The 26,782-nt window shown below is 42.2% G+C and overlaps 2 protein-coding genes across 3 annotated transcripts in view; one reads left to right on the forward strand and one right to left on the reverse strand.

Annotated features, from left to right (window-relative positions):
- Positions 1–3,703, reverse strand: part of COL26A1 (collagen type XXVI alpha 1 chain) — a 223,974-nt gene extending 220,271 nt beyond the window's left edge. For both annotated transcript variants that reach the window (XM_067537838.1, XM_067537837.1), the window contains exon 1: positions 3,303–3,703. In XM_067537838.1, the coding sequence (XP_067393939.1) occupies positions 3,303–3,454 (152 nt within the window). In that variant the 5' untranslated portion in view covers positions 3,455–3,703. The remainder of the gene's footprint in view (positions 1–3,302) is intronic.
- Positions 3,704–21,499: 17,796 nt separating this feature from the next.
- Positions 21,500–26,556, forward strand: IFT22 (intraflagellar transport 22). The gene is made up of 5 exons (XM_067537840.1): positions 21,500–21,732; positions 22,187–22,269; positions 22,398–22,487; positions 24,129–24,331; positions 26,090–26,556. Exons 1-5 carry the CDS (start codon positions 21,694–21,696, stop codon positions 26,236–26,238), a joined length of 564 nt encoding a protein of 187 aa, XP_067393941.1. The 5' UTR covers positions 21,500–21,693; the 3' UTR covers positions 26,239–26,556.
- The last annotated feature ends 226 nt before the right edge of the window (positions 26,557–26,782 follow it).

Below are 26,782 nucleotides of genomic sequence, written 5' to 3' on the forward strand. Positions count from 1 at the left end.
CTCCTTGGTGGCCCAGCAGTCCGCCAGGCAGCTTGGGGGAGCCAGGGCTCCCAAGAAGTCGGGAGCCTGTAAGTCCTTAAAGCCAAAATACCAGACAAGCTGCCAAGGAATGGGATAGCTGTGGAGCTGGACGTTATTTCCCCAATGGGGGGGGAGGGGAGAAAAGAATCAAGATTTTCCAGCAAGACTGAAGTGCTCTCACAGAAAGTTTAGATTTTTGAGAAAGTGAATTTTCCATTGTAAAGTAATTCTGAAAGAAAATGCCCAACCAGCTCTATGCATCACCCTTACTCACACTATATAATACCTTAATCTGTGATTAAACCCATGGAAAGCAACGGGAAACAAGGATGTGGTCTGTGACAAGGTAAGTGAGGTGAACTTAAATATCCTTATGTCACATGATGCCCCATAAAAACTGCAGAATACCAAGCGCACAACACAAGCTGAAGTCATCCCTGGCTGCAACAACTTGAGATGTGATGCCATACCACACATAGTAGATGGCACCACGTAAGAGTGCCAACAATGATTTACACACTTTACAAGTGGTGGCAGAAAAGAAAGTGTTAAGGGATGTGCAATGACTGTATTAGTTAGCATCTATACAGCACTTTTCATCCATAGCCAGTTCTTCAGGGCAAAGACCATTTTTTCATTGGTCTTTGTACAACCTGTAGCACAATGGGACCCTAATCATGATCAAGCTGCTGTGTGCTACCAAAATACAAGGACAGTAATAGTAGATCTCGAAGTGCTTTATAAAAAGGTGTTCAATTATCATTAGCCGCTTCTATTGGATGGGAAAAGAGACACTGATAAATGGAACTTCAGCTTTTGACACCAAGACTGAATTGAACACACAAAGGGGTCAGGTTTTTTGCCCAAGGTCACATAGCAAGTCAGTGACAGTCAGGAATGATCTCCTGAAACAATCCCAACATTAGGGCTCACTGAAATTCTTCCCACTGGAAAATGTAGTTGTCAAAACAGACATTTTCCATAGTACATCATCAATTTCAGCAAGAGCGTTAGTATTTTCTAGTCTCATTTCAAAATGTCAACTCATTTTGACAAATGAAATGGTGGGGGTTTTGACATTTCAAATTTGAAACTTTTTAGTGCATGAAATGTTTTGATATTGCGATTCTGTTCTAATTTCCAACAGGAATTAGTTTTGAAGTGTCAACATTTCCCATTGGATGAATACTTCATTTCTGGAACAGTTCCACATAACATTATTAAAAAATCATTTATATTCATTTTATGCAGTGCAGTTGCAGCCATGGTGGTCCCAGGATATTAGAGAGTCACGTTGTGGAGCAACAGGTCTCATATTAAGTTCTATAATTTTATATTATATTAGTTCTGAAATTTTACATTTACAAATACAGAGTAACGTATGTTCCCCGCCCTGACATGCTTACAGTCAAAGAAACAGATGAGCTGGGACAATAAGTCAAGAAAAGGAGAATCAGGCAAGGCTACTGGTGAGCTGAAGAAAGGTGAATATGGTAGCTACAAGCAAAAATATGTAGGTTAATGTATTGCTAAGGTAGACATGGTTCTCACTGCCAGCCACACTTTGGGGACAGGGTAGATGGCATGGGTGCTGCTTGGAATAGGTTTTTCCCCATTACTATGCCATGTTTCTGCCATTTCAAGCTCTAACCATTACACTATCCTGAGATTACACACTCTACTCTGCGCCCAAACAGGTTTCTGTGTCAATCTGATAGGCAGGCCCAAAACTTTCACATATTTTATGCAAGGCATAATTTTCTCCCACACACTAGCTTAAATGTGGGTCACCACCTTTTTTTTTTTTTTTTTTTGGGGGGGGGGGGGGTGTTGGCGCACTGATGCAAACCTATAATGTAGTCACATTGCTGCACTGGTGCTGTCTACCCTGCTTTTAAACCAGGATAAGCTACATTAGTATGAGCTCCTTTCTACACCAGCATAACTCATTCACACTAGGGATTTGCACTGGCACAGCTAAGGGAAAAACAGGGTTTACAAATGCTGAACGATCATCACTCTCACTCTGATTTTAAATGGGTTAATAGATACAAAAGTGAATTTTAAAGAGTGATTTAAAATCAAGATACTTTTGAAAGAGAGTCCTAAGCCACTTTGCTTTGTGTTACCGGACAGAGCTACTCATTCATTTGAGCAGCTGTTTTACCTCTAGAGAAGTACAGGGAGAAAGTGGGAGGGACACAAATCTAAATTGTTTTCTCTGTTAAAGCAGAAAGACATAATAATTAAGGCTGATTTATATTAAATGCATGTGAAACTGGTTCAGAGTCTGTTTTATTTTAACCAGAGACTGATTCCCTTTTGAATGCTGTAGTCCTTGTATAAAATCTGTAATTAAAAGGTTCAGCTCAACAAAGAAAAAAATCTAGTTGCATTCACAGGACTATAATGGTTCCCTCTACCGGCACAACATGTTAAATTTCAGTCATTTTTAAAGCTAAGATTCTATGTAGCTTAGTGGATATAGTCTGAGGATATCAGAGGATTGGGATTCCAAACCCTTTTGAGGTTATTTTTCATTCAGAATTCTCCAATATCTGGTTCGGGGAAGGTAGGGAGTCTTATTGACAGGGACCTAGTCCTGAATTTAATTAGTGCTTCCTAAGCAAAGATTAATTGATTCAAACAAGTCTGAAATTTCTTAGTGTGCATAAAAATGCACAATGCGCTTACGAATGACAAGGTGAGTCAAGTTAGCCCTGAAGAGTCTCCTGTATTCCTTGGCCATTTAAATCTTTGGTAACTTGTCTCTTCGTGCAGGTATTACCCTTTAGCAAGACTGATTTTTACAAGAACTTGGCTTTTCTGGTACATGTTGAATGATATCGATCAGATAAACTCATGCCCAGCTTCTCGGGTCTCTGGTGAGCACGATAAAAGCCTCCTGAGCTCCCTCTGGGATTGAATGCCTCCTACTGGCTAGTCCGGAAAAAAAAAAGGGGGGGGGGGGCTTTTTAAAGTCACAAGAGTTTCTACTCTCTACTTCCAATCAATCAATCAGCTTGCTGGGGAAATACCAAAAGCAGCATTTTAAGTGGCAGGCAGGAGGGGAGAGCCATAAAAATCTGTTTTCCCATTTTAGTTGTTAGTTACTGGAGAATGTTTCAGTTCAAGGGGGCTCACATTTCACTGATAAAGGTAGCTACGTTAGTACTACACCGCTTATGGAAGTTGCCATTGCTACAGCCGTGCTGCTAAGTACTGGAAGAGACAAAAGGCACGGTGCCGGATGCTGGAAGAGACAGACTGAATTTACTCACCGGCGATTTGTGAATCCGCTCCCCTGAGATCCCGAGCTCTGCTCCGGGTAGTTGTGCTGCAGCGCTGATGCTGGGAATTGATAGAGGAAACCAGTCCCTAGCGTACATCCATAGAAACAGCACCACCAGGACAAAAAAAGAGCTAGTTTCATCTTTAAGGCTATAAATATTTTTGCTTAAATCAAACTGTACAAAGAGGCTGACTTTGCCTCCAAAATTCAGAGTCACAGTGACATCCCAATAGACTGGGGGGTCCGTGAGAATTGGGGCTTACAGGGGGCAGGACCTTCCCGCAGGACACTGCCTGCTCCTGGTTTTGAAAGAGAAGTCAAGCCGTCTCTGCAAGCTAAACCCTGGCGGCGGCGGCGGCTGCTTCCATAGCAAGGGGACCCGTGTCCAGCACTGGCTCTGCGCGCCCGAAGCACACACGCAGCTCCGGATGCCTTTTCAAATTTGGTGAGGTTGGTTCAGTTCCGTCAAAAGGGGCGTGGGGTTTCCTCCATTAACCCTTCGAAGCCGTTGCTATAGACCCCATTGCTGCAGCAGTTCCCTTGTGAAAGACTTTCAGAGAGAGCTTAACACACACACACACCAACACAGGTGCTGAGGCTCACTCTGAAATTGAGCTGTGCAAGGGAAAGAACAGTTGCATCTACTTGGATCTGGCCAGAGCCTGATTATCTAACCAACCCCTCAAATTGCGCTGCCTAATGGAGAACAAGCCTAGCTACTCCTGGTGCACCAAAAAAACCCAGCTCCCCCCTTCATTCCTGTACATCCTGGCAACAGTATCATGCTTAGCCGGATCCTAGGACCTGGTTCCAACTAATTTTTGTCCCCCGCTAACCATATTCTGATGCAAGGACCCTGCCCTCCGCCACTTTCTAGAGTTCCACAGGCAGGTGCAGCTCCAGCTGCTGTCAGCCATGTATGAGGGTGAGGCCATGGAGGGATCGTTTCTGGTGCCCTATCAGGGGGCCCGGTACCTTCCTCGGGGGAAGCCTGGGGCTACCTCTGCCAGGCCACGGGGCACATCCAGAGGTACTGCCCCCTGGCCTGGCAGGAGGGATGCCTAGAACCGCCGAGACCCTTTCACTGTGCCCTCTGCTGGAGGGTGGCACCGGCCGAGGCTGCCAAGGCAGCATATGAGGGTCGCATCATCTCCCTCCTGGAGTCCCTTCTCAAGGAGGCCCAGGTCAGAGTCCCCACCACCCCTTTGTCATTCGCACCCTGTCAGCACCACAGCAACTGTCACCTCTGCCGCTGCCAGGGAGGACCTTGTGGTGGCAGATGGGGATCTCTCCTCCCTTACAGGCCTTTGGGTCTGGATTGCCTTCGTTCAATCCTGCATCCATCTTCTATGGGAGAGATCATGGCTCCTGCTTCTTCTAGGCCCTGGAGAAAAAGAGGGGGGCAAAAAAAAAAAAAGCACATTGTCTGCCTTTTGACAGAGGACGGCACCCTCCTCATGGATCCGGTGGAGATGCGCAGGAGGGCCAGAGCCTTCTACGCCAGTCACTTCTCCCCGGATCCAACGTACACTGATGTCTGCAGGTTGCTCTGGGATGAACTCCTGTCGGTTGGCATAAGCTATCATGACTGGCTGGAGCTTCCTTTCACTCTGACTGAGTTCTCGGAAGCCCTCTGTCTCATGCCCACTAGTAAGTCTACAGGCATGGACAGGCCGACCATGGAGTTTTACCACGTTCTGGTATGTCCTCAGCCCAGACCTCACCACCGTCTGGGCTAAGTCTTTGGGGAGAGGAGAGCTCCCCATTTCGTGCAGCTGAGCTGTGCTCACCTTGCTCCCAAAGAAAGGGAACCTCCACGACCTTAGGAACAGGCATCCCATCTCACTCCTCAGCACAGATTATAAAATCATAGTGAAGGCCATCTCGTTGCAGGTGGGGTCCATGATGGCAGACGTGGCCCATCTCGACCATACCTACACCATCCTGGGCCGTACCATCTTTGACAACTTTTATATGGTCTGGGATCTCCTTAAGCTTGGGCTTAAGGATGGTCTGTCGTTCGCCCTCCTGTCCCTGGATCAGGAGAAGGCGTTTGACAGGATGGACCATGGGTATCTCCTAAACACCCTGCAGGTGTTCAGTTTTGGGCCCCAGTTTATGGGTTTTCTCCAGGTGCTGTACGCTTCCATGGAGTGTTTGCTCAGACTCAACTGGACCCTGACTGAACCTGTCAGCTTTGGATGCGGAGTGCATCAGGGCTTGCCTCTGTCAGGCCAGCTGTACATTTTGGCCATCGAGCCCTTCCTCCGTCTTTTCCTGTTTAAAATAGAGATGTTTGTAAACATCCTTCATGATTTGCTTCTGATCAAGCACCTTGAGATTTTAGTGCACATTGGCAAGGCATTAAATGTGAGTCACAGTAAACTTCCTTCCACTGGTTGAGGAAAACCCTCAGAATATTGTCTGTTGAAATCTACCTCAGGTGCAGCACAGTAGAACTGGCCTTTGGGTTAAGACTAAGAATCTGGTGCTAGACACTGGAGAATCTCCTCTGAGTATTTATCATTCGTATAGACATATGGACAAGAGGTCCTGTGCTGAAGACTTTATAGCCGAAGTCAGATGCTGTAAATATGTGCTGACAGATCATAATGCTTACCACCACAAGCGTCCCATTAACTTCAGCATTTTTGTGAAGCACATTAGGGATTATTTTCCCCCTCTCAATTCTCAGAACAAACTCAGCCGCACACTACCCAATATATAAACTAACATTTCAGGGCAGAACACAAACCAGTCACTAACTGTGTGGAATTAGAAATGTTTTTGTAACCCTGTTTGTCCCAGGATGTGAGTGATGCTGTGGTTGAGATATCTTTTATTGGACCAACTTCTGATGGTGAAAGAAACAAGCTTTCAAAGTCCACAGAGCTCTTCTTCAGGTCTAGGAAAGGTACTCAATATCACAGCTAAAAACAAGGTGGAACAGATTATTAATCATAAGGAGTTAATACATGTTGCAATTCAAAATGAAGTGGGCAATTAACACCTCTGCAATCATAGGACAAGGAGAGTTAGTGGATTATAGATTGTTGTAGTGAGACATAAAACCAGGATCCATGATTTCTGGTGTCTAGCAGAGTTATGTATTTAAGCTCCCAGGCTCATCTTTTGATGGTGTTAAGCAGGTTTCTTTTCAGGTTGAAGACTTTAAGAAAACGAATTCTGTAGAGCTGGAAACTTGTCTTTCACCAAACAGTAGTTTCTCTAATAAAAAATATTACCTCCCCTGCCTTGTTTCCCTGGATTTAGGAAGAAACTTCTTTTATGGATAAATTGTTCCATAGTTGTCCACTACAGGAATCCAGCCACCTTTGTTTGAAGTATCTGATGCTGTCAGGCAGGATATTAAACTAGAAGGATGATTGGTCTCATCTGGTGTGGCAATTCCTATGTTCCCATGCTTTTAAGATAGTTTAATAAGGTAACACAGCAGGTAATCTTTCTTATAATATAGTAATGCAATATTGCACACTTCTAGCTCATTAATATTAAGATTCATTATACCTGAAGATAAATATCCAATGGCTGGAAGCTGAAACTAGATAAATTCAGACTACAAATAAAGGACACATTTTTAATCAGTGAATGTAGTTAACCACTCAAATAATTTACCTAGAGATGATGTATATTCTGTCACTTGAACTCTTTACGTTTAAAATTTGTTGTTTCTCTAAAAACTCTGCTCTAGTTCAACCAGAAGTTATGGGCTTGATAAAGGAATCACTGGGTGAAGGCCAGACTAGATCATAATGGTCCCCTCTGACCTTAAAAATGTATTATGTATAGAATTTGGTATCAATTTAGTTAGTATTTATTCAGGTCAATAAATCTTATTGCAGACAGAATATGCATCTATGCATCTACTACTGAACTTCTTATCATCAGTTGAAACAATGCTGTCCAGAGAACTAAACCTGGGAACATTAAGCTACATAGAATCAAAGACGGTCTGGGAAACAGGGTGAAACCATTATTTATGAAAAATAATGTATGATTCTTGCTTTAAACTGTGGATGGATGGCAGTCTCATTACAGAATCAAATGGCCTAGTCATCTGTTCTATATGCATTAATGTTCATAACAGTGATAGATACATAGGCAAGACTTTTTTTTACAACCCATCAGAACCACTACACATTACTCATGGCTGCCATATTTAACTCTCTCCATGAATGAGCAAGTTCTCAAGGTAGCTTTGGAAGTTTAGGTTTTGACAGAAGAGGTGTATTGGCCACAAGTAAACTGTTTAGGTGACCAGAAACAAATTAACAACTGTTTTAAAAACTGGCTTTACTGTTCATGAAAGATACCAGACTGACAGCTCTTGACTTTGAAGTTCCCAGGGTCTGACTGTCCTCTCACTTATACCAGCTATAGATATTTACCAACTATAGACCATTCTGGTCATCCCATATCAAAGAACACAGTATTCAAGATGGAGGTGTTTTATTAATAGCTTTATATAATGGAATAATCATCTCATTATTTTATATTCCATTATGGATACATCCTAACGTTTTCCTTGTCTTTTTCACAACAGCACTGAACAATGAGTAGGTGTCTTCATTCCACTAGTCACAAATACACTGAGGTCTCTTTACCAAATCGTTAGACCCCAGCAACGTGGATGAATAGTTCATATCATTCCTTCCAATGTGCACTTATTAAAACTGAATTTCATCTGCCATTGTGTTTTCCTCCCCTCTGGTTTTGTTAGATCCCTCTGACGTTCCTCACAGTCTTCTAGTATTTATTATCCTAAATAATTTTTTGTCATCTGCATATTTGGCCACTGACTTTTCAAGACCATGAATAAATATATTAAACACTGGTCTTAGTACAGGACCTTGGGACTTCCCCTCTCCTTGCTGTGCCATGGTAAGTATTCCAGAAGGCAAGAGTCTGGCAAATTATGACATTAGCTTTCTACAGTAAGCTAGTATTATCTCCATTTTACAGATTGAGAAATTGAGACAGAGAAGCCAAGTGACTTTGCCCAAAGTCACAGAGAGATAGAGGCTGAACAAAGAATAGAACTTGGATTACCTGACTCCTATTACCATTGCACTAATCTCAAAGTCATACTTCTCCTCTTTGCTCTATGGCTGATCTAAGATGGGACTGAAGAACTATCTTCCTGGAAGTTTTTGGAAAGGAGAGAGTAATATCATCTCCTGTATGGAGAGAATTAAATATGACATTTCATTTTTAGTCCTTTGGATATGCATAATGTAATCACACGCAATAGCAGTAATAAATGAATATTTTTTCTCCCCATGGTGCTTACGAGTGCAACATAGCCTAACAATTTCTCAAAACTATGTTGATAAATTGGAAACACAGTGATGGAGGCAATGAAGACAGCCAACAAAAATATAATTCATTCAATTTATCAGGGAGACTAACTTTGAGGAGAGAAGCCCTGAAATATGAACAGTTCTGTTCTTATAAACCAGACACACTATATTACAGGAGATAAAGCTACACATTTTTTAAGAGTAATAATAAACATGTAGATGAAACATACGCTTACGCAAGCAGGGCTAAATATATTATTTGGAACTATTTAACTACCTCTGTTCAAGAAGAGGAGGGGAGATGCATACTGGAAAAACCAACAGTACAGAAGATTGAGAGAAGAACAGCAAGAACAGAATGAAAGACGGGGCCATATTCTGAACTCACTGTCCCCTTCAAGTCTATTGACTTCAGTGGGGCCATTCCTCATTTACAATGCTGTGAGAGCAGAATGTGGCCCCAGAATTTCAAGAGTTACACTCAGATGTTTTCTATCCTTCCTAGGACCATAAAAGTCACTGACTACCTGGGGGAGTTTGGATTTTGCTGGAGAGCCTGGAAAGCATTGTGAATAAGCTTTATAGCGGTTGCCCCTCGCATTGTCAGCAAATTTTCCCATGTAGATACTAGAAAGAGAGCAAAGCAAAAACAGCCTTGTTTCACTTGATAAAACCTTATGGAGATTTAGAAGTATCGAGAGTCATTTTGAAGTTAGAAAGGAGTCAGATAAGAATCCAATCTAAAACCAAAAATGCTTGGGATAAAGCCCTTCCAATACGGAAGGGCTTTATTAAATGACAGAAATGGTCCACTCAAGTATCATCCGACAATTAAAGTAGATGGATGAAAGTTTGGTAGCATTAGGAGTTTAGGAAGATTCTATGATAAATTAGGCTGCAAGATTACCAGGGTTATTACAGTACACTTAGTGTACTGTATTATTTCCTACTACTCTTACTGTACATAGTATACTGTGGGCCTGATCCTGAAGTCATTCTCAGGAGAAACTCTTATTGACCTCAGAGGGGAGTTTTGCTTGAATGAGAAGTTCCATGTCTGGCCTTCTATCTGAACAATCTATATAACAGGATTCCAGGATTGTCATTCTGAATATCTATTGAGTCACCCTGAAACAAGGGAAACAGCTACAAGCATAGATGAGAAGTGGGTTTTTTTGTTGTTGTTGGGTTTTTTTAGAATATCACCAAGTTCAGTCTTCCCTGGGATTTGCCATTTGCTACCATCCAATTTTTATGTTCTTAGCCATTTTGAGTTTACAAAGTACACGTGAAAGAGCTACCAGCAGTAAAGGTAAAAAACTCGACAATATTTATGCTGAAGCATAATTCAAATGGAATATTGGCAGTTTCAAGAAATCAATGGGATGTTTGCTAACAGCCAACCCATGTAATTTTTAGGACAATCTCTGTGGGCAGTGGAACATATGTGACTTCTTACTATTTTTGTATCATGCAAAGCATCATTTATATACTTTTTCCAATTGGGATAACTTTTCCCAGAGTGCAGCAATTAGAAACAACCTCAATTCTCTAGTGCCAATGTATTTGGCCTTTGGCTTTATGCCTTATTACATACCCCAGATAAAAACCACATGCCCTGTCATCAGTTATTCATTAAATTATATTAATATTTAGTTGTGAAGTCCTGACCACCTGCTTAGTATTGTGCAAGGCATAAACATGAAGCCTGTAAACTCTCCAAGACATGGACAGTCAAAATAGAAGACATGCAAATAAGACAAAGTGCCCTAGAAAAATCTAAAGGAACGAAATAGCATAGAAAATGCATTAGGCTGGGATTGTCAAAGGAGCCAAAGGGAATTCGGCACACAAATTCATTAGGGAGCTGAGTGCCTAACTCTTGTAGGCTCTTTTGAAAGTCCCAGTTTTCATCATCCATGTTTTCTCTTTGAGGGCCTTGCAGAAGTAGTTTTGTTGTTTGTTGAGCAGGGATTTGAGGCAAATATAGAGACAAATCACCTTTCTCTCAAAGATTCCAGCCCAGAACTCCTTCACCCACACACAGACTCTTTCCCTCCTTCCTCCCCTCCCCAGTTCCTGACATCCTTTCCTGTCTTCCCTGAAAGCTGGTTTCCTCCCACAGTGCCAACCCTTTGCCAGGTGGTGCTTTCTTGCTGCAGACACCAACCCCACATAGACTTCTCTATCTTCCTTATGTCCCAAGCTCCAGAACCCGCATTTTCTCCCCAGCCCCTATTGCCAAACACCCACCTCCACATAATAGTTATCAGCATTCATGTGTATTCTTGACAAACACAGCCAGCAGCTAGTCAAATATCACCATCCCATTCCCTGTGCAATTCTATCTAGCTGTGGCCTAAGACATTTGTGCTCCTTCAGTCACAGGACCCTTTTGGTAACTTATTCCATATGAATTTTGAAACAGTTTAGCCAGAACGTCTCCACACACCCTTTTCCCATGCTCCTAATTTTCAAATTAAGCTCTCTTGTTTTCGTGGACTTCCTCTGAATCAATTTGATTAATCCTGATTAATCTTCTTCATTATTCTAAAACCATTGGCTGAGTCACAGCAAGATCTCATTTCGAACAAGAATATGCCAAACCTCCCCAGTCTAGCTTCATAATTTACAGCTGAAAGACCTGGTATTATTCTTATTTTTTCTGCTTTATCCATTCAAGGGCAATTATAGTCCTCTAAGACACAGCAATTGGTCCCATATACAGTACTCTGGATGAGAGCTCACCAGCGTTTTATGGAATAACGATATCACCTCATTTGATTTATATTCTGTTCCTACAGTAATGCAACCTAGCATCCCATTCAGTATTTTCACTACAGCTGTGCATTAGGCTGAAAGCTCTGGAGATTTTTTTAAGAGAATATTTTCCAGATTTATTAATCTACCTTTATATGCATTTTACAGCATTTACCCTTTGTAGAGAAAGCATTTAACTAACCCCAGTATAATGCTAAGTGCATCATATCTCATTATCTGGCTCTACGTCTGCCATCTTGTAAGCCTCCCTTTCTTTAACACTACCCAGATAATACATGGAAGCAATAAAATGTCAACTGAGGTGCCAAATACAGCAAGAGTCATTGGAGGTATAAAGTACTAAACCTCTTATAACACAACTGGAGCCAGGTATTTCTCAAGTTACATATACATGTTTATTAGTACCACCTTGATTACTATTCAGTTAATCCCCACTCTGCTCTCAAACACAGCACACATAACAGGTCAGTGTCCAAAACATTTTCCCCTCCTACTCACCCAGCCTTTTGGGTTCTGGAAGTGTGTGTGTTTGTTTGTGTTTTTTCTTGACTTAAGGAACACCAAGCAAACCTTAGTCTGCGCATCCTGCCCGCAAACTGGTTGTATCTACAATTTCTCCCTGCAGATCCTCCTCTCCATCTCCCCAGCTCTCTATTTCCAAAGGGAAAGTTAAGGTTGTAGCATGTTTTCTGTGGTGTATAGTGGTTGTACTATTGGTGAATGCATGTCTCTGACTAGACGAGTATAGGGTATGTATAGTTGTGTGGGAAATCTCAACTTTTTCTTTCCTTGCTTTTTAGGTTTTGCGTTATATATGGTGCTGCCTTAACTGACACACTATATAATTTGTGTATTAACTTACAGCAACTAAACTGTTTAGAGACAAATTCTATGGAAGAACCTACTGAATACAATCTGTGTTGTTTTGTATAATCCCAATAACATTTATTGGAGACTGATCTATATGCACAGAAGACAGCAGCTTCATTAAGACTTTAGAGAGACAAGGTGGGGGAGGTAATATCTTTTAAAGGACCAGCTTCTGTTGGTGAGAGAGAGATGCTTTCGAGCTACACAGAGCTCTTCTTTTAGTCTGGCCAAAAAGGAGCTCTGTGTAGCTTGAAAGCTTTTCTCTCTCACCAACCGAAAGTGGTCCATGGCGCTGGGTAAGCCCACCCCGTCCCCCCACTGGGGAGGTTTCAGGGGTGAAAAGAGAGCAGGGCGTCTCTGCAGGTGCAGTCTACCAGACTGGTCCTGGCTAAATCAAGTGTCCAAATCAGAGTGGCCACCCCCTAGGGCAGGTCAGGGCTGTGAGGCCTAGCGGCCCACAGGCTATCGCCCTGGCCCTCCGGTCAGGGCTGTGAGGCCTAGCGGCCCACAGGCTATCGCCCTGGCCCTCCGGTCAGGGCTGTGAGGCCTAGCGGCCCACAGGCTATCGCCCTGGCCCTCCGGTCAGGGCTGTGAGGCCTAGCGGCCCACAGGCTATCGCCCTGGCCCTCCGGTCAGGGCTGTGAGGCCTAGCGGCCCACAGGCTATCGCCCTGGCCCTCCGGTCAGGGCTGTGAGGCCTAGCGGCCCACAAGCTATCACCCTGGCCCTCCGGTCAGGGCTGGGCAGGCAAACAGTCTGTAGCTACGGCAGGGGTTTGCGCACCCCTGCAGTCTGAAGCTCAGGTAGGAGGGTTGCTGTCACCCCAAGGGGAGTGGGAAGGGGGCCAGGGAGACACAGGCCTGCCCAACTACATCACATCCCAGCCCAAGACCCTGTTCATGACAGGATGGCCACCATCCTGGCCAGCGGGGATCCCACTGCAACATACTGACCTGTCTTGGGCAGGTGATACCACTCACACCATCCCCCTGGGCCACTTCCTACCGTGCCTCCTGACACTGTCGAGCAGGTCTTGTCGGGGCCTTCGGGTTCCCTGGTGTCGGTAGCTCCTTGAACATCTCGCTCTGGGCAGTGGGCAATGGGTCTCTGAGGCCTCTGGCTCCCTCAGCTGGGGGCTGAAGCATCTTCCAGCTTGGAGCCTCCACCAAGTGTCCTTCCTCCTCAGTGGTCAGCCCAGAATCAGCTGGGCTGCTCCCTTTTATACTGGGGCAGCAGTTGTCAACCTAAGGAGGTTAAGGATAATCCACTGATGTCTACACAGCATACAGACATATGTATTTAGGGAAATAACATGTCTCCATACATACTTGGATAATAAGAAATCCCTGGATGTAAACATAATGAATTTAGGAACTGGGAATCGAAAGGACCAGTTCAAATTAAAGATTTTATGACTGAGGACTCCATTAAATCTTTGACTACTTAAAGTATGAATTTGGAATGCTTCCAGCTCTATTCTTTATGTTCTTACAAGTGACAGATAATATTTCTGAACTTATAAGGGAAAAAGAGAAAGTAATTGTAGTAATCCATCTAAGGCTGGAGTTCTGCTAATTAAGATGAAAACTAAAATGTAGCATTTCAATAAAGTATAATATAGCTCAAGGCAACAGCACTAGGCAAGCCAAGGATGAAAGAGATGTAGGATTTCAAATTACTGAAGAAAAACTGACTAGCGTACCATTTAATATTATGCAATCATCATTCTGCAGTAAACTTAACCTTTTTTAAATAGCTCTGTTTCTCTTTTTGAATTTCTAGGACATTCCTCATAATGTTTCAAAATGCAGAGCTCTACATGCTTCCTTGTATCGCTACCCATGTGCCCAGAAGTGCAAGGCTCACATACAGAATATGCAAAAGGTCCTCTGTCGGGCACTGAAGGCATTGTGAACCTTGATGGTACGTGATTATGTAAGTACAGTATATTAATATGTAAATACTTCATATTAAGTAATACTTTCCAGATAAGACATTCAACAAAATTTACAAATGAACCAAGCTCCTGGGGAATTAAAAACATTATTGTCCCCGTTTTTCAAGGGGAAGGCAAGCACAAAGAGGTTAAGGCCAACATTTTGAAACTTGGGGGCCTAAAAGTTAAGCATCTAAATGGATGGCTAAGCTATTAAATGCCTTAATTAAAACACCCAGATTTGGAAAGTTTTGGCCTAAATGACTCATCCAAGGAAGTGCAGGGATTCTACAGCACAGCCAGAACAGAATTTAGAACTCCACATTGTTACTCTAGCCCCTTTATGCAGAGCAGAAGGGCTGGAGCATCATAAAGGAATCCTAAAATCCCAGTTCTGCCTCATGGGGAGGAAGATTCCCTGCATGCAGGAACTGAGAAAGACAACCGTCTTTGCTCTGAGGACCCCCTCACAATCCCTGGTTTAGGAAGGACGGATGAGCAGAGCTGAGTACCAGGGTGATAGTAGGCAGCACTGTGGAGATTCCAGGCAGTGCTGCAGCCCATATGGTAATTACAGGCAGTTGTCATAACTTACAGACCTCAGCGCAGTCCATAGCCAAGAGGGTAAAGCAACATTAGTCTCCCTCCAACAGCTGTGAATTCTGTGCTGTGTCTCTTAGAGGCAGAGTAAAGATGCTTACCCCTGATTCCCAGTCCTATGCTTTACCCATGATACCATTCCTCCTCTTAAATGGAGGTGACCTATAAAATAAAACCTATTCTGAGAGAATACGCACACACATATATATACTGCCCACTTTTAGTATTAGGTTTTAATGTATAACTGTACCAAGTTACTTTATATTTTTGACATAAACTACAAGTTATCATCTTTTCTTACCTTTACCCTTCTTTCATTTCTTTGTCCCTTTCTTCTTTTCTGATTAATTTTGCTTTTCTGTACGCCATTTTGTCTCATTTTCCTAGTCCTCCTAGCCTCAGTTTCTCTTTTTCTCCCTTTCAGAAGCAGCATCTCCCCTCCTCATTCTTTGTCTTTCTTATTTGACCCTTCTCTTTTATTCTACCCCTTCCATATTACTTTGTCTTGTCTTCCTTTTTTCTGTTCTTGCAATACCCTTTGATCTCCAAATTCTTATTTCTCCATCCCCTTGGCATTCTATTGTTTCTGCTTGTTCCTCCTATATCTCTTTGCTGGTTGCTGCTCTGCACCGATCCCCTCTTTGGTTTTTTATCACTCATTTTCTGCTTCTTCTTTTCCTCTGAGGATGGGAGGTATCTGCCACTGAGTTGCCTGCTTCCCACATTGTCTCCATTTTCTCTTCTCCCAGGGGTACTATTGTTGCCTTTGAAGGGGATAAGGACAGAGTTAGGAAGTCAAGGTTCCTCTTTTTGTACTCCTTGTGCTGACTGCCATCAACTGAACTGTCCCTCTCATATCTGGAAACCACATTAGCACTTCAGCTAATTAGCCAGTGCTGGTAGCAAACAAGAAGCTTATGGTGTCCCTAGCTCAGGGAGCAGCCACCATACAGTTATGAGTGGAGATCGGGGGGGAGGACAGAATCAAAAAGGAGAAAGAGGACATTAAAAAAATCGAGATACCTATAACTATGGACCCTGTAGGTCTCAAAGGCTAAATCAAAACAGCTAGAACTCAAATTAGTTGTAGGATACAGTAACAATATAAGCATGATCACAGCAGCACTTTCATTAATAACAGCCCAGCTTCTCCTAAATCTTCCTTCTCTAGGGTACTCTCTTACAGTACACTTTACCAGCACACTTTTCAGGGCAGAAAGAGGGTGTGGCTGGCTCTCTAAATTTGATACAAAGATACACACACAACTCTCTCTCTAAACTAAAGTAATCATTTTGTAGCTGATTATTTGCTTCAGCCTTCTTGTTTCCAGCTGGTAAGTGCTTGTAGTTCCTGTTGTGTTTTCCCTTTCTTACTTCTAAGGAGCTGATATGATCTCCCAGGTGATTTTAAGAAAAATAAGAAACATTTATCCTTCCTTACATGTTTGTTTGGAAAGTTCTGTGTTATGAAAAAGGCTAGAAATGTGTTTTTAAAATAAAAGCTGAGGTTATAGAGTGGGGTAGAGGAATTGGGTCCTTCCACTGCTCAACATTAGTTTAGTGGAATTGTTGATAGTAATAGAGAAAAGAAGGAAAGAGGGAAGGAAGATAACTTGGCTTTGGACTCTGAGCCATATTTATTGCTAGAGTCACTCTATTGTCTTCAGTGGAGCGCTAGCAGGTGTTAATTTAGCCCTTAGCTTAAGATGACTGGGACATCCAAGAAGAGATGCGACTAGGCCCAGGGACCTTAGTGGAAGTGTGATGCTCGAAAGGCATGCAGGATTTAGAAACTCTTGTTTGGTGCTAAGCGCCAAAGTTATACAATGATAACTCAAGAAAACAGAAAAGAGAAAAAACCTTCCAATCCACAAGACAAACCCTCTTTCCTGCCAGCAATCCATTTCACAAGCAAAGGCCTTAGGACCCTGGTCCACTGACATTAATGGAATTTTTTCCCCTTGATTTCAGTGCAGTCATTCTGGATTTGGGCCCCCTGAATAAATAACCTTCATAGTATGCTGTCAGTTTAGTAAACGTGGGCACTCTCAGACATGCAAGAAGGGAGACCATTGTGCATCATGGCAGATGCAATCTACCCAGTTTGCAGAAGATAATGGGAATATGAGGCAGCTGAACTACAACTCCTATGAGACATCATGGCTGTATTTCCACATCAAAATATTCTGTGTTTTGCCTGAAATATATATATTTTTGCTAAAAAAAATTTCCAACTTTCAGGGGGTAGAGGGAGTTAGGAACACTTTCCAAGCAGCTCTTTTGTTAACACAGTAAAAATTTAAGGGTATTTTCTTCTCAAATGCCCCTTTGTCAGGGGAGCCTCTTTGATGAATTAGCTGCCCCAGAAGGCTACAGTCAATAACTGTGTATATCACATCTTACTGATCTTCACAAATGTTACTTCTTGGAACATATCAGGTTGTTCCGCCTTAACACAGGCAAGTTAACACACCATTATCAAATGCACCAAGGTCACCAACCTCCACCAGATGATCAGCTTGATCCTTTAAAATCACAGATTCCATAAGGAGATTGGAGTTCTCTCAGCTGGAAGCACTAGGCCAGGCAGAGCATGGCCCACCCACTTACAGACCTTGATGGACTGAAACAACTTCCCATGTAAGCCAGAAATGTGAAAGGAGGGTTGGGGGGAAGGGAGGAATGAAGTTTCATATTTCACTTACCACTTCTAACAGAAAACAGAACATGGTGAGGGGTGGAGGGGAAAAAGGTAAATCCCTGTAGAGTGTAAATTCTGGCCTCTCAAGTCAAAACTGTCAATCATGCCCAGTCTTACTCAACACACTTATTTGAGAAAGGAAACAAAATGAGGGAATGGATTGGCACATTTTGCCACTAGGTGCTACTCATGCTCCATAGAATGAATGTGATCTCAGCACTCGCTCTACAAGCAGAACTACTAGTGTCTATTTTATTTGCAGCTTTAACTTAAATTTAAACTCCGGGAGCCAAATTCTGTCCCCATCCAATATAGCAACCCACAGAAATTATTGGGTCTGCAGTGTGTAGCTGGGATGCAGATTTTGTCTTAGTCTTTCTGCTTCTAATTCACTGCATTAAACAGAGAAATACTTTGGCTACTTGGATTTCTCTGCCAAAGCTTACAGTGAGGCAAGGGATGCAATCTGTTTAAATGTGAGGAATGGAACAACATAACAGGTTGTTCTGTTAGTTGTTTTTTTGTTTTTTTTTTAAGGTAAAGCTGTTCAGATTTTAAACACTACTGCTTCACAAATGTTTGCTGAAAAAGAGATACAGTACCATTAACTGACTACTGGTGTTTTCTTTGTGCCCCTTTACGCTAAAGAGAGAGGCTCAAATCATGGTAGAGGACAGAACCAAGCATAATGCTTATTAGCATTTTGCAAGCTTCCCTACACTGCAGTTAATTATGATTTGCATTATCATAGCACCTAAGAGCCCCAATCATAGACCAGGACCTCTTTGTGCTAGCTGCTGTATGAACTCCCTGTTCTGGTCTTGGGCCATCCCCACAGCTCTGTCAATACACCTCAAAACTCATCTGCAGTTCCCCCTGCTACCTCAGTCTGTCCTGACCATTTAACTGCCAATGCACCTCAAACCTGACCTGCAATAGCTGTGCCATCCCTGTCCTGGGCTTCTTGAGCAGAAACTACATATGCAAAATGGTGGTGTTCTTGTGACTTGCACAAATATTAATTGATTTTCTCCTTTATCAGTAAGACGCTTCAGTGTGGAATAATACCTACTTCTATCCTTAAACACATTGCATTCTGTGTCCTTCCCCCTGGGACAAACAAGAAAATGAAAATGTAACGTCTGTCTCCCTCGTATTCCCAATGACTGGTTCTGCACATATGCAGTAAATTTCATACTGCATACAACAAATGTGAGACTTTGTCCAGATAGAAATATTCCCAAGGGTGAGCACATTCTATGGCATGAGTTATATAAACAGGATTCTATTCTTTGTCATTCAATTTCAGAATATTTTCTAATGTTCAAAATATTGCTATAGTACATCAGGCAAAAACAGTGCTGCCACACAAAATCTTGTTAAAGGTTTTTTTTAACTGTTTTCTTAGGAAGGTTTTAAGTATTGCATTAGGCAAAAAATTATGACAAGCTAAAAAAATATCACTCTCTAAAGGACTGGATGATATGCATGTGCTAAAGGAAACATTTGCTCTCCCAAAAAAGATTGACATGTCACACCTTAGTGATGTTCTTAGTAAACCATGCTGTCCTATTTGACCTTTGCAGACTAAAATCTTCTACCCGTAATTCAGGCAGCAACACTGCAACCACCACTGTGCTTCAATCTGACCTCTTAGAGCCATCTCTAGGGTGAAGAAAATAGGACAGTTTCCATTAAACCTTACTCAGGGGCAGAAGTTACCAGTTGCAGATAGAGGGTGTGTATGTGTGAGAGAGACACACACACACACACACACACAAACACAGAGATGTGGACACCTGCCTGCTGAGAATCCAATGGAGAACATCAAACAGCCAGCCATCAGATTGTAACAACATTTGGTCACTTCTAAATCAGACTGCTTTTGAACCAGCAATTTAAAAGATTAAGGATTATAGGGGGAAATATATCAGAAGTTAATCTGAAAAACAAAATACTTGAATGTCTTAAATTGTTAAAACTCATTTGATTGATTTAGGTTAACATTTTCAAAAGCACCTACGTGAATTGGGAGCCTAATTTCTATTTTAAAAAATGACATAGGCACTTAAGAGTTCAAGTCACATAGACACTTCTGAAAAATAATAAGATATGATCCCCTTACTCCCTAGTGATCGATACACAGACTTTATATCATCTCAAAACTCATTTGATTATGAAGATCACAATTGCTTTTTGGATAGATGTGAAAACAGCCCTCTTACTTTTAACCAGTAGTTAGGTTTTATTGTTACCTCTTGTTCAGATTTTTGTCTCTTCTGCACTGTTGTCCATGTTAGAACCCATTATATCACATTTTTCTTTGTGCACTGCTAGATATTACAATGGTTACACATGCCAAATCATAAGTGCAAAATTGTCCTAACTTTCTTTCTTTTGGTTACTCTGGTCTTTTTTCTGAAAGCAAGCAGATCTGGCCTATGGCATATAGTCTTGTAGCACAATGAATTAATTACAAATTGATCTGTTATGTGTGAAATTGGTATGACATGGCTGTAGGATTCCAAAAGCAGAAAAATACATCCCAATCTGCTATAACAGAATCAAATATCTGATTGATGCTAAGTATAGCTGGCTTTCTTGCATTACCTTGCGCTCTCATAATTTGTCCTGGAAAGAATGGATTATTTCTGATCCTTTAAACATAATATAAATTACACCTATGCTCCTGGGGTTCATTAAACAATCCTAAATCACTTTATGTAGTGAGTGAGACAGCAAATAAGTCTGCAGGTTGATGGAAACACTCTACCTTCTCAGTGGGAACAAAACAATTCTGTTTCACATTTATTAGTAGCATTAATAAACATTTATATTATGGAAGCACCTAAAGGCCCCATTTAAAAGCTTGTCTTAAACTGTTACTGTACCTGGGCACTAACAGCTCCTAAGCAATCCATCTGGCTGCCAGATGTTTTTACCTATATGCTGAGCTTTTAAAAGGTTTCCTGCTCCCTCTAAAAAGCCTTAATAGGAAGCTTTCAGAATTTGCCTCATCAGTGCTCATGCTGGTAGCTTCAGGAAATTCTGTAGTTAATAAGTATCACAAGATTCATGTGTTCTGAAAACTACAGCAGGTCCATCTATATATTTTCTCAGGTCCATCTATATATTTTAGGTATGCATATCATTCAGATAGGTAGCAACTGAGTGATTCACAATCAACTAATGTATTTATCCTCATGGAATTATTGTTAGTCTCACTTCTACAGTGGAGTAGTCTCAGATTCACAAAGCTGTTTAGGTTTAGATTCCTAGTTTCCTTGTATTTCAGTGCAAATTAGGAGCCTAAATACCACTGTGGATTTTGTTCTAACTGACTTGTGCAAGGTTCAAAGGAAGTCTGTGGCAGAGCAGAAAAGAAACTGAAACCTGGTTTCTCCAGTCTCTGGCTAGTAGTGCCCTTACCACTGAGCCATTTTTTGAGACTCTGTGACAGAGTCTAATTCTATAAAGTCGGGAAAATGTTGAATAACCTTGTGAGGAAAGTAAGCAAATTTCCTGACCTCACTGTAGGGCCTGGTGTTCTAGAGGCAAATTTGCACCAAAATAACTGTACAGGTTGTAATTCACCTCTTTGGTTGTTTTGGTGCGTATCAGGTGTGGATTGTTTGGGATGAAAAGGTTCGATTTTTGCTTTAGTGTTTTGGTTTGTTTTGTTTTTAAACTGACAGGCTAAATCACAATGGGACAATGTGTTCTATTGCCAGTTCACAGTGTCCGCACCTAGGGCAGGGAGAAATAACGAAGGGGGCCAACTGCAACCCAGGGTGTTATCTGCAGTGCAAGTTTCTGTGCGACGCTTACCTGGGGCACTGACAACTAGAGAGAGCAGAAACTAAGGAGCTGGAGTGAGATCTGCGGGGGAGCAGCTAAAAACAAGGGAAGGAGGGTCCGGGGGCGAGCTGGGGGGGGGGGAGGAGGGAGAGATAGAAGGGGGCGAAAGAACCTGTGGGGAAGGGCATGTGCAGCAGGGCGCGCCCTGCAGCCCTTGCCTGCTCCCAGGTCCGCTCCAATCTCAGGGAGGCGTCCCTCCGCCCTTGACAACGGCGCCGTGTTGCTAGGGCGCCGCCGAGACCAGGGCCGGCTGACAGGAAAATCCGGGGCTGCGCGGGCGCGGCCCACCCTAGGCCGCCGGCGGAGCGAGCGGGATGCTGAAGGCCAAGATCCTGTTCGTGGGCCCCAGTGAGGTGAGCGCGGGGCCGGGCCCGGTCCGGCGGCTGAGCAAAGGCCTCGGGTAGCCTCCTCGATCCCGTGTGCCGCCCCCGAGCAGCCCAGTGTGTGTCGGAGCCCCCCACCCCTGAGCCTCGGATGTGCCTCATACGAGCACCCGAGCTGCTCCCCCCTCAGTCCCCCCCCCCCACACACACACTCCTGAGCCTTGTATGTGCCTCAGATGACTAGCCAAACTGGGGGGCCCACAAGGCCTTATGTGTGTCTCCCCCTCCCCGTGAACCGCCCAGCTGGGAGCCCACAAAGATCCTATGGGCCCCCACCCCTGAGAACATAGCAGTAGCCCCCCCCCTTCACAAATCCTGCTCCAAACTGCAGAGATCAGGGCACTGGGGATGGAGGGCTATACGCAGCCCTGCTGTATGGGTGGTTTTTATTAACACGGATGGCTTTTGCTCCCATTTCTGGCAGTCGGGAAAATCGGTATTGGCAAACTTTCTATCAGAGAGCACAGAAGGCATTGGCGGCAGCTACGTCCCAACTCAAGGAGTGAGGTGAGTGAAGCCTGCACCATGCCTGCTGAAAGGAGACCTGTACAAATGGCTCCCTCCAGGGGTGTCGTGCTCTTTCCAACACGGCCTTGTAGAATCATGTCATTCCCTAAATCCATTTCTGTTTGTAGGATTCTGGAATACGAAAAGCCAAGTATGAACGGTAACAGTAAAGGGGCAAAGTGTCGATTTGAGCTGTGGGATTGTAGCGGTGATCAAAAGTAAGTCAGTTTTAGTGTTCTTGACACCTCACATTATTTTAACAAGTTGAGTGAGATAATATCTTTTATTGGACCAACTTCTGTTGGTGAGAGAGACAACACAGAGCTTACACAGAGCTCTTCTTCACCTATCTTGTCTCTCTAATATCCTGGGACCAGCACAGCTACACAACTGCGTATGTATTATTTTAACATGCATTTTTTCAATTTCTATGGGATATAAATTCTCATTTTTCAGGGCATAAACAACTATTGCTTCCTTAAAATGAGGAAGAATCTTCCCTTTTGGGTAGATTACCTCATTATAAAGTTTCTTACACCTTCCTCTGAGGCATTTGGTACTGGTCACTATCAGACAAGATACTAGATGAAGATAGACTGTTGATATGACCAGGTATGGCAGTTCCATTCCTGTAGCAGTGGGTGCCATTACACACACTTAGAATATTATACCAGATGAAGATGAGACAAGGTTGCCTCCCTTTCTCTTAAAGTACTAAAATACTTTAGACATCATCAATTTAAAAAAAACTTTGAAAAAAGGAAAACTTCGTTGTAAAACCATAAATCGTCAAGGGATTCAAGGGCAAGGTGTAGAATCTGAAACTACTTCTGACTCACTTTCTAAAATGTTATCCGATCAAGTTGACGGTGACCTTTAAGAGCTCAGCAGGAGTCAGTGACGGACTGACGGGGATGGGAGGGGGCCATGGCCCCCATAGTGTGGCCGGAGTCAGACCTGCGGGGTGCTCCACCAGGGGGGTGCCTCACTCACAGCTTGGATGAGTCCATCGAGCCGGCTCAGCACCAGGCTGCCAGCTCCAGATGGGGGCAGTTCAAACACAAGCATTGGACCCTGAGTGCCGGAGCCATTGGCAGGAGTTCTAGGTGTACACGGAATGTGGGATTGGGACTTAAATGACTTGGGGGACCCCAGTCCCTTAAACTGATCCACCTGGCCAAACACTTATGCCTTTTGAAGTCAGTAGGTCTCTGTGGGTGGAAGAGTCTGCCTAAGCTAATTAATTTGTAGGACTGGGACCGCTCCAGAAGTCAGCTCTTTAGGAGAAGGATTTAAACACATCTTTCACCAAATGTTATGTTGTGCAGTAGAACAAATTTAGCTATCTAAGCTAAAGGACAGTGTTGTCCCAAGAACAAATGGATATAAAATGTTCATCAACAAATTCACGCTGGAAATTAGAAGGTTTTAACCATCTGAGTAGTGAGGTTGTAGAACAGCTTTCCAATAGGAGTTGTGGGGACAAACAACTTAATTAGATTTAAGAGAGCTGGACAAATTTGAGTGGGTTTGCTTGTGATGAGTTTAGTGTATGTGTGCTTGGTGGTGTGGGTGGCCTGTGATATATACAGGTGGCCAGATTTGATGAGTGGTTGCTTCTGGCCTAAAACTCTGACTAAATTTGAGGCTTATTGGTGTTTGTCTAGGACAAAAATGTGTTTGAAATTTGCCATATTAACAGCAAGCTTCCTAATGTGTATAGGGAAAAACACTGAAGCATTTGTGTTTCAGGAAAACAAAACACAAACTATATGGAGTTGTAAGTAAATATTAAGTAAAAACAGTTGCCGTTTTTAGATCTACCAACCTTATCATTTTCCATTTGCCTGCTTTTCAAGGTTTGAAACTTGCTGGCCAGCGGTGATGAAAGACTCCCATGGTGTTGTAATAGTCTTCAACCCAGAACTGCCCAGTCACTTGAAGGAAATTGAAATGTGGTACTCCTGCTTTGTGCAGCAGCAGCAGTTACTAGACAGTCAGTGTCTCCTAATTGCACACCACAAGCCAGGCAGTTCAGGGGACACAGAAAACCTATCCTTGGGTAAGAAGATGAAACAGTTAATTTAAAATCTCTGTTTATGTTTATCAGCTTAACTTGCAAAAGTGGTGACTCTTTATGACCTTTTACATGTCTGTAATTTCTTCCACATGAGGATCTCAAAGTGTAAACATGAATGAATTAAATGTCAGAACCTACTTGGTTGATAGGTAGGTAGGTAAGTATATCCCCTTTTCACAGAGGGAAAAACAAATGCACAAAGTTTGTGATTTGTCCAAGGCTATATAGCAAGTCTATGGCTGAGCCAGGAATAGATCTGACAGCAAATCCTAAACAACACTTCACCACTTGCATGAGGGTTTCTTACTTTACTATGGTCTTTCTGTAGTTTCTTCTGTTTAACAACCATGTGTAGAGGCATTTTAAATCCACATTTTATAGGCACCTCAGGAGTAGCATATTGGAGTAAGAGATTATCTGCCTTGTGCTTACAAAGGTGTCTGAGCTCAATTTTACATATATCTAAATTGAGGTCATTTAGTCCAAATGAGAATAAACTGCCATGTCACTAGTGAAGGTGGAAACAAAGAGAAGAGTTAGGGACCTGATGCTGTTTTCATTTATATTAGTGTTACACCAGTATAACTGACTGCAGTGGCAGTGCTGTGACTTACACCAATGCAAGTGAAATGAAAATCAGTCCTCAGATTTTATGATGGAGGAAACTGACTACATCTATGAGACAGATATTTTATCAAAAGGTCCTGTTTTAATTTGGCTTTACAACAGGAGTTGCCATCTAGAAATTGTTAACGTGAAGAAATGTGGAGGAAAAACATGTCAGAAAATTTCCAGAGGGGTAGCTGTATCAGTCTGTATACAGAAAAATGAGAGTCCTGTAGCACCTTAAAAAAACATAACAGTGGGGAGGCAAGTGTTATGTTTCTCACCCTTGGTTGTATATATACACACCTCCTATCTGTGGTTTCCACTTCATGCATCTGATGAAGGGGGTTGCAGCCCACGAAAGCTTATGCCCGCAGAAATTTGTTATGTCTTTAAGGTGCTACAGGACTCTCGTTGTTTATGTCAGAAAATGACACCTAAATAAAAGAGAATTATACAGTATCAGAACTTGTAAGGAAAGGCTGTAAGTGTATACTGCACAATAAAAACTAAAAAGCAATCCTGGAAAGTGTTGTGCATGCCCACAACAAAAAACATATAGAATAATTTGACTGGGAAGGTAAAGTTTCAAGAACCATTCCCACATTAAAGCAGATGGATCCTCCATTAACCTGTGCTATACACTTTCTGTGTTTACTTTTCCCCTTATTACTGCTTATCTAAATTTTTTCTGAGTTTGAGTGTTCACAGACAATCTATGATTTGAATAGTTGAATCATAATGGGTAGATCTACTTGTTCGGAACATGGTTAGGATTTAAATGTAAAAATACTTTGAAATTATAAAGCGATTAAAGAATATCTGAAATTAATTGATTAAAATTCCTACTTATTGGCTGAATTTTACTTTTTGTCTAAATATAACAAAATCTATCCTTTCAGTTTTTCAAAGGATTTATCCATCAACGAACTTAGTTTATTGTATTACTGATGATGATGCATCACTTCTTAAATGTTACATGTTATGCTGGACAGCAGTATCTTAATGCATCTGGATTTCTAAATGCTTTGTATAGTGTAAACAGTCCTGTGAACTCTAGAAAACTGTAAATGCATTTGTGTTAAAATGAATGTAGTCACCTTTATTTTTAATTGTTTTTGTGTAACTTCAAAGCTTCACCATTGAACAAACTGAAATTAATATACTCCAGCCTGGAAGAAGATCCTGAGGATGTCCGCATGGAATTTGTGAAATATTTCAAAAGCATTATCAACTTGCTAAATGAGAGCAGAGACAGGGAAGAGATGTCAATTATTACCTAATGCTGGAAGAAATACTGAAGTGAGGGAGATCAAGTACGTCATTCATTATGGGATTTGCCCAATCCAGAAAACAGGAATTAATCTTCTTTTTTGAAACATGCCAGTCCACAAACATTTCAGTTTGGGAAAGTAAAGTATATGCACAATTTAAGACTTATGAGAACCCACTACTGACGTCTGATGAAGTGCTATCTCAAGACTTGCCTGTAAGTCTAGGAATTTGAATAACTTTAGCTGCCTCCTGGGCAGGTGTGGCATTAGATGAAGAGAACAGGAACGTATTTTCTAATAAAACACTCATCTGTTTTTTAATCTGTATTTAATCTGTATTTAATCATATTTTTTTGGTGCAGAAATTAAGGGCCTGGTCACTTTTTTAAATTCACTCATTTTAAAAGGTTCTTATCCTTTTCCATAAAGAGCTTTAAAAAATAGATCCAGCCTGCACATAAAGTTTATGAATCTCTAAAGCACTTGCATGATGTGTCCATGTCACCTGTTCTGTTACATGGATAAGACATGCTTTTGGAAATTGTTAGAAAGT

This window comes from Emydura macquarii, unplaced genomic scaffold (genome assembly GCF_026122565.2).
Source record: "Emydura macquarii macquarii isolate MOO-44397 ecotype Brisbane River unplaced genomic scaffold, CSIRO-AGI_Emac_v2 contig_450, whole genome shotgun sequence".
In the NCBI taxonomy this organism is placed as follows: Eukaryota; Metazoa; Chordata; order Testudines; family Chelidae; genus Emydura; species Emydura macquarii.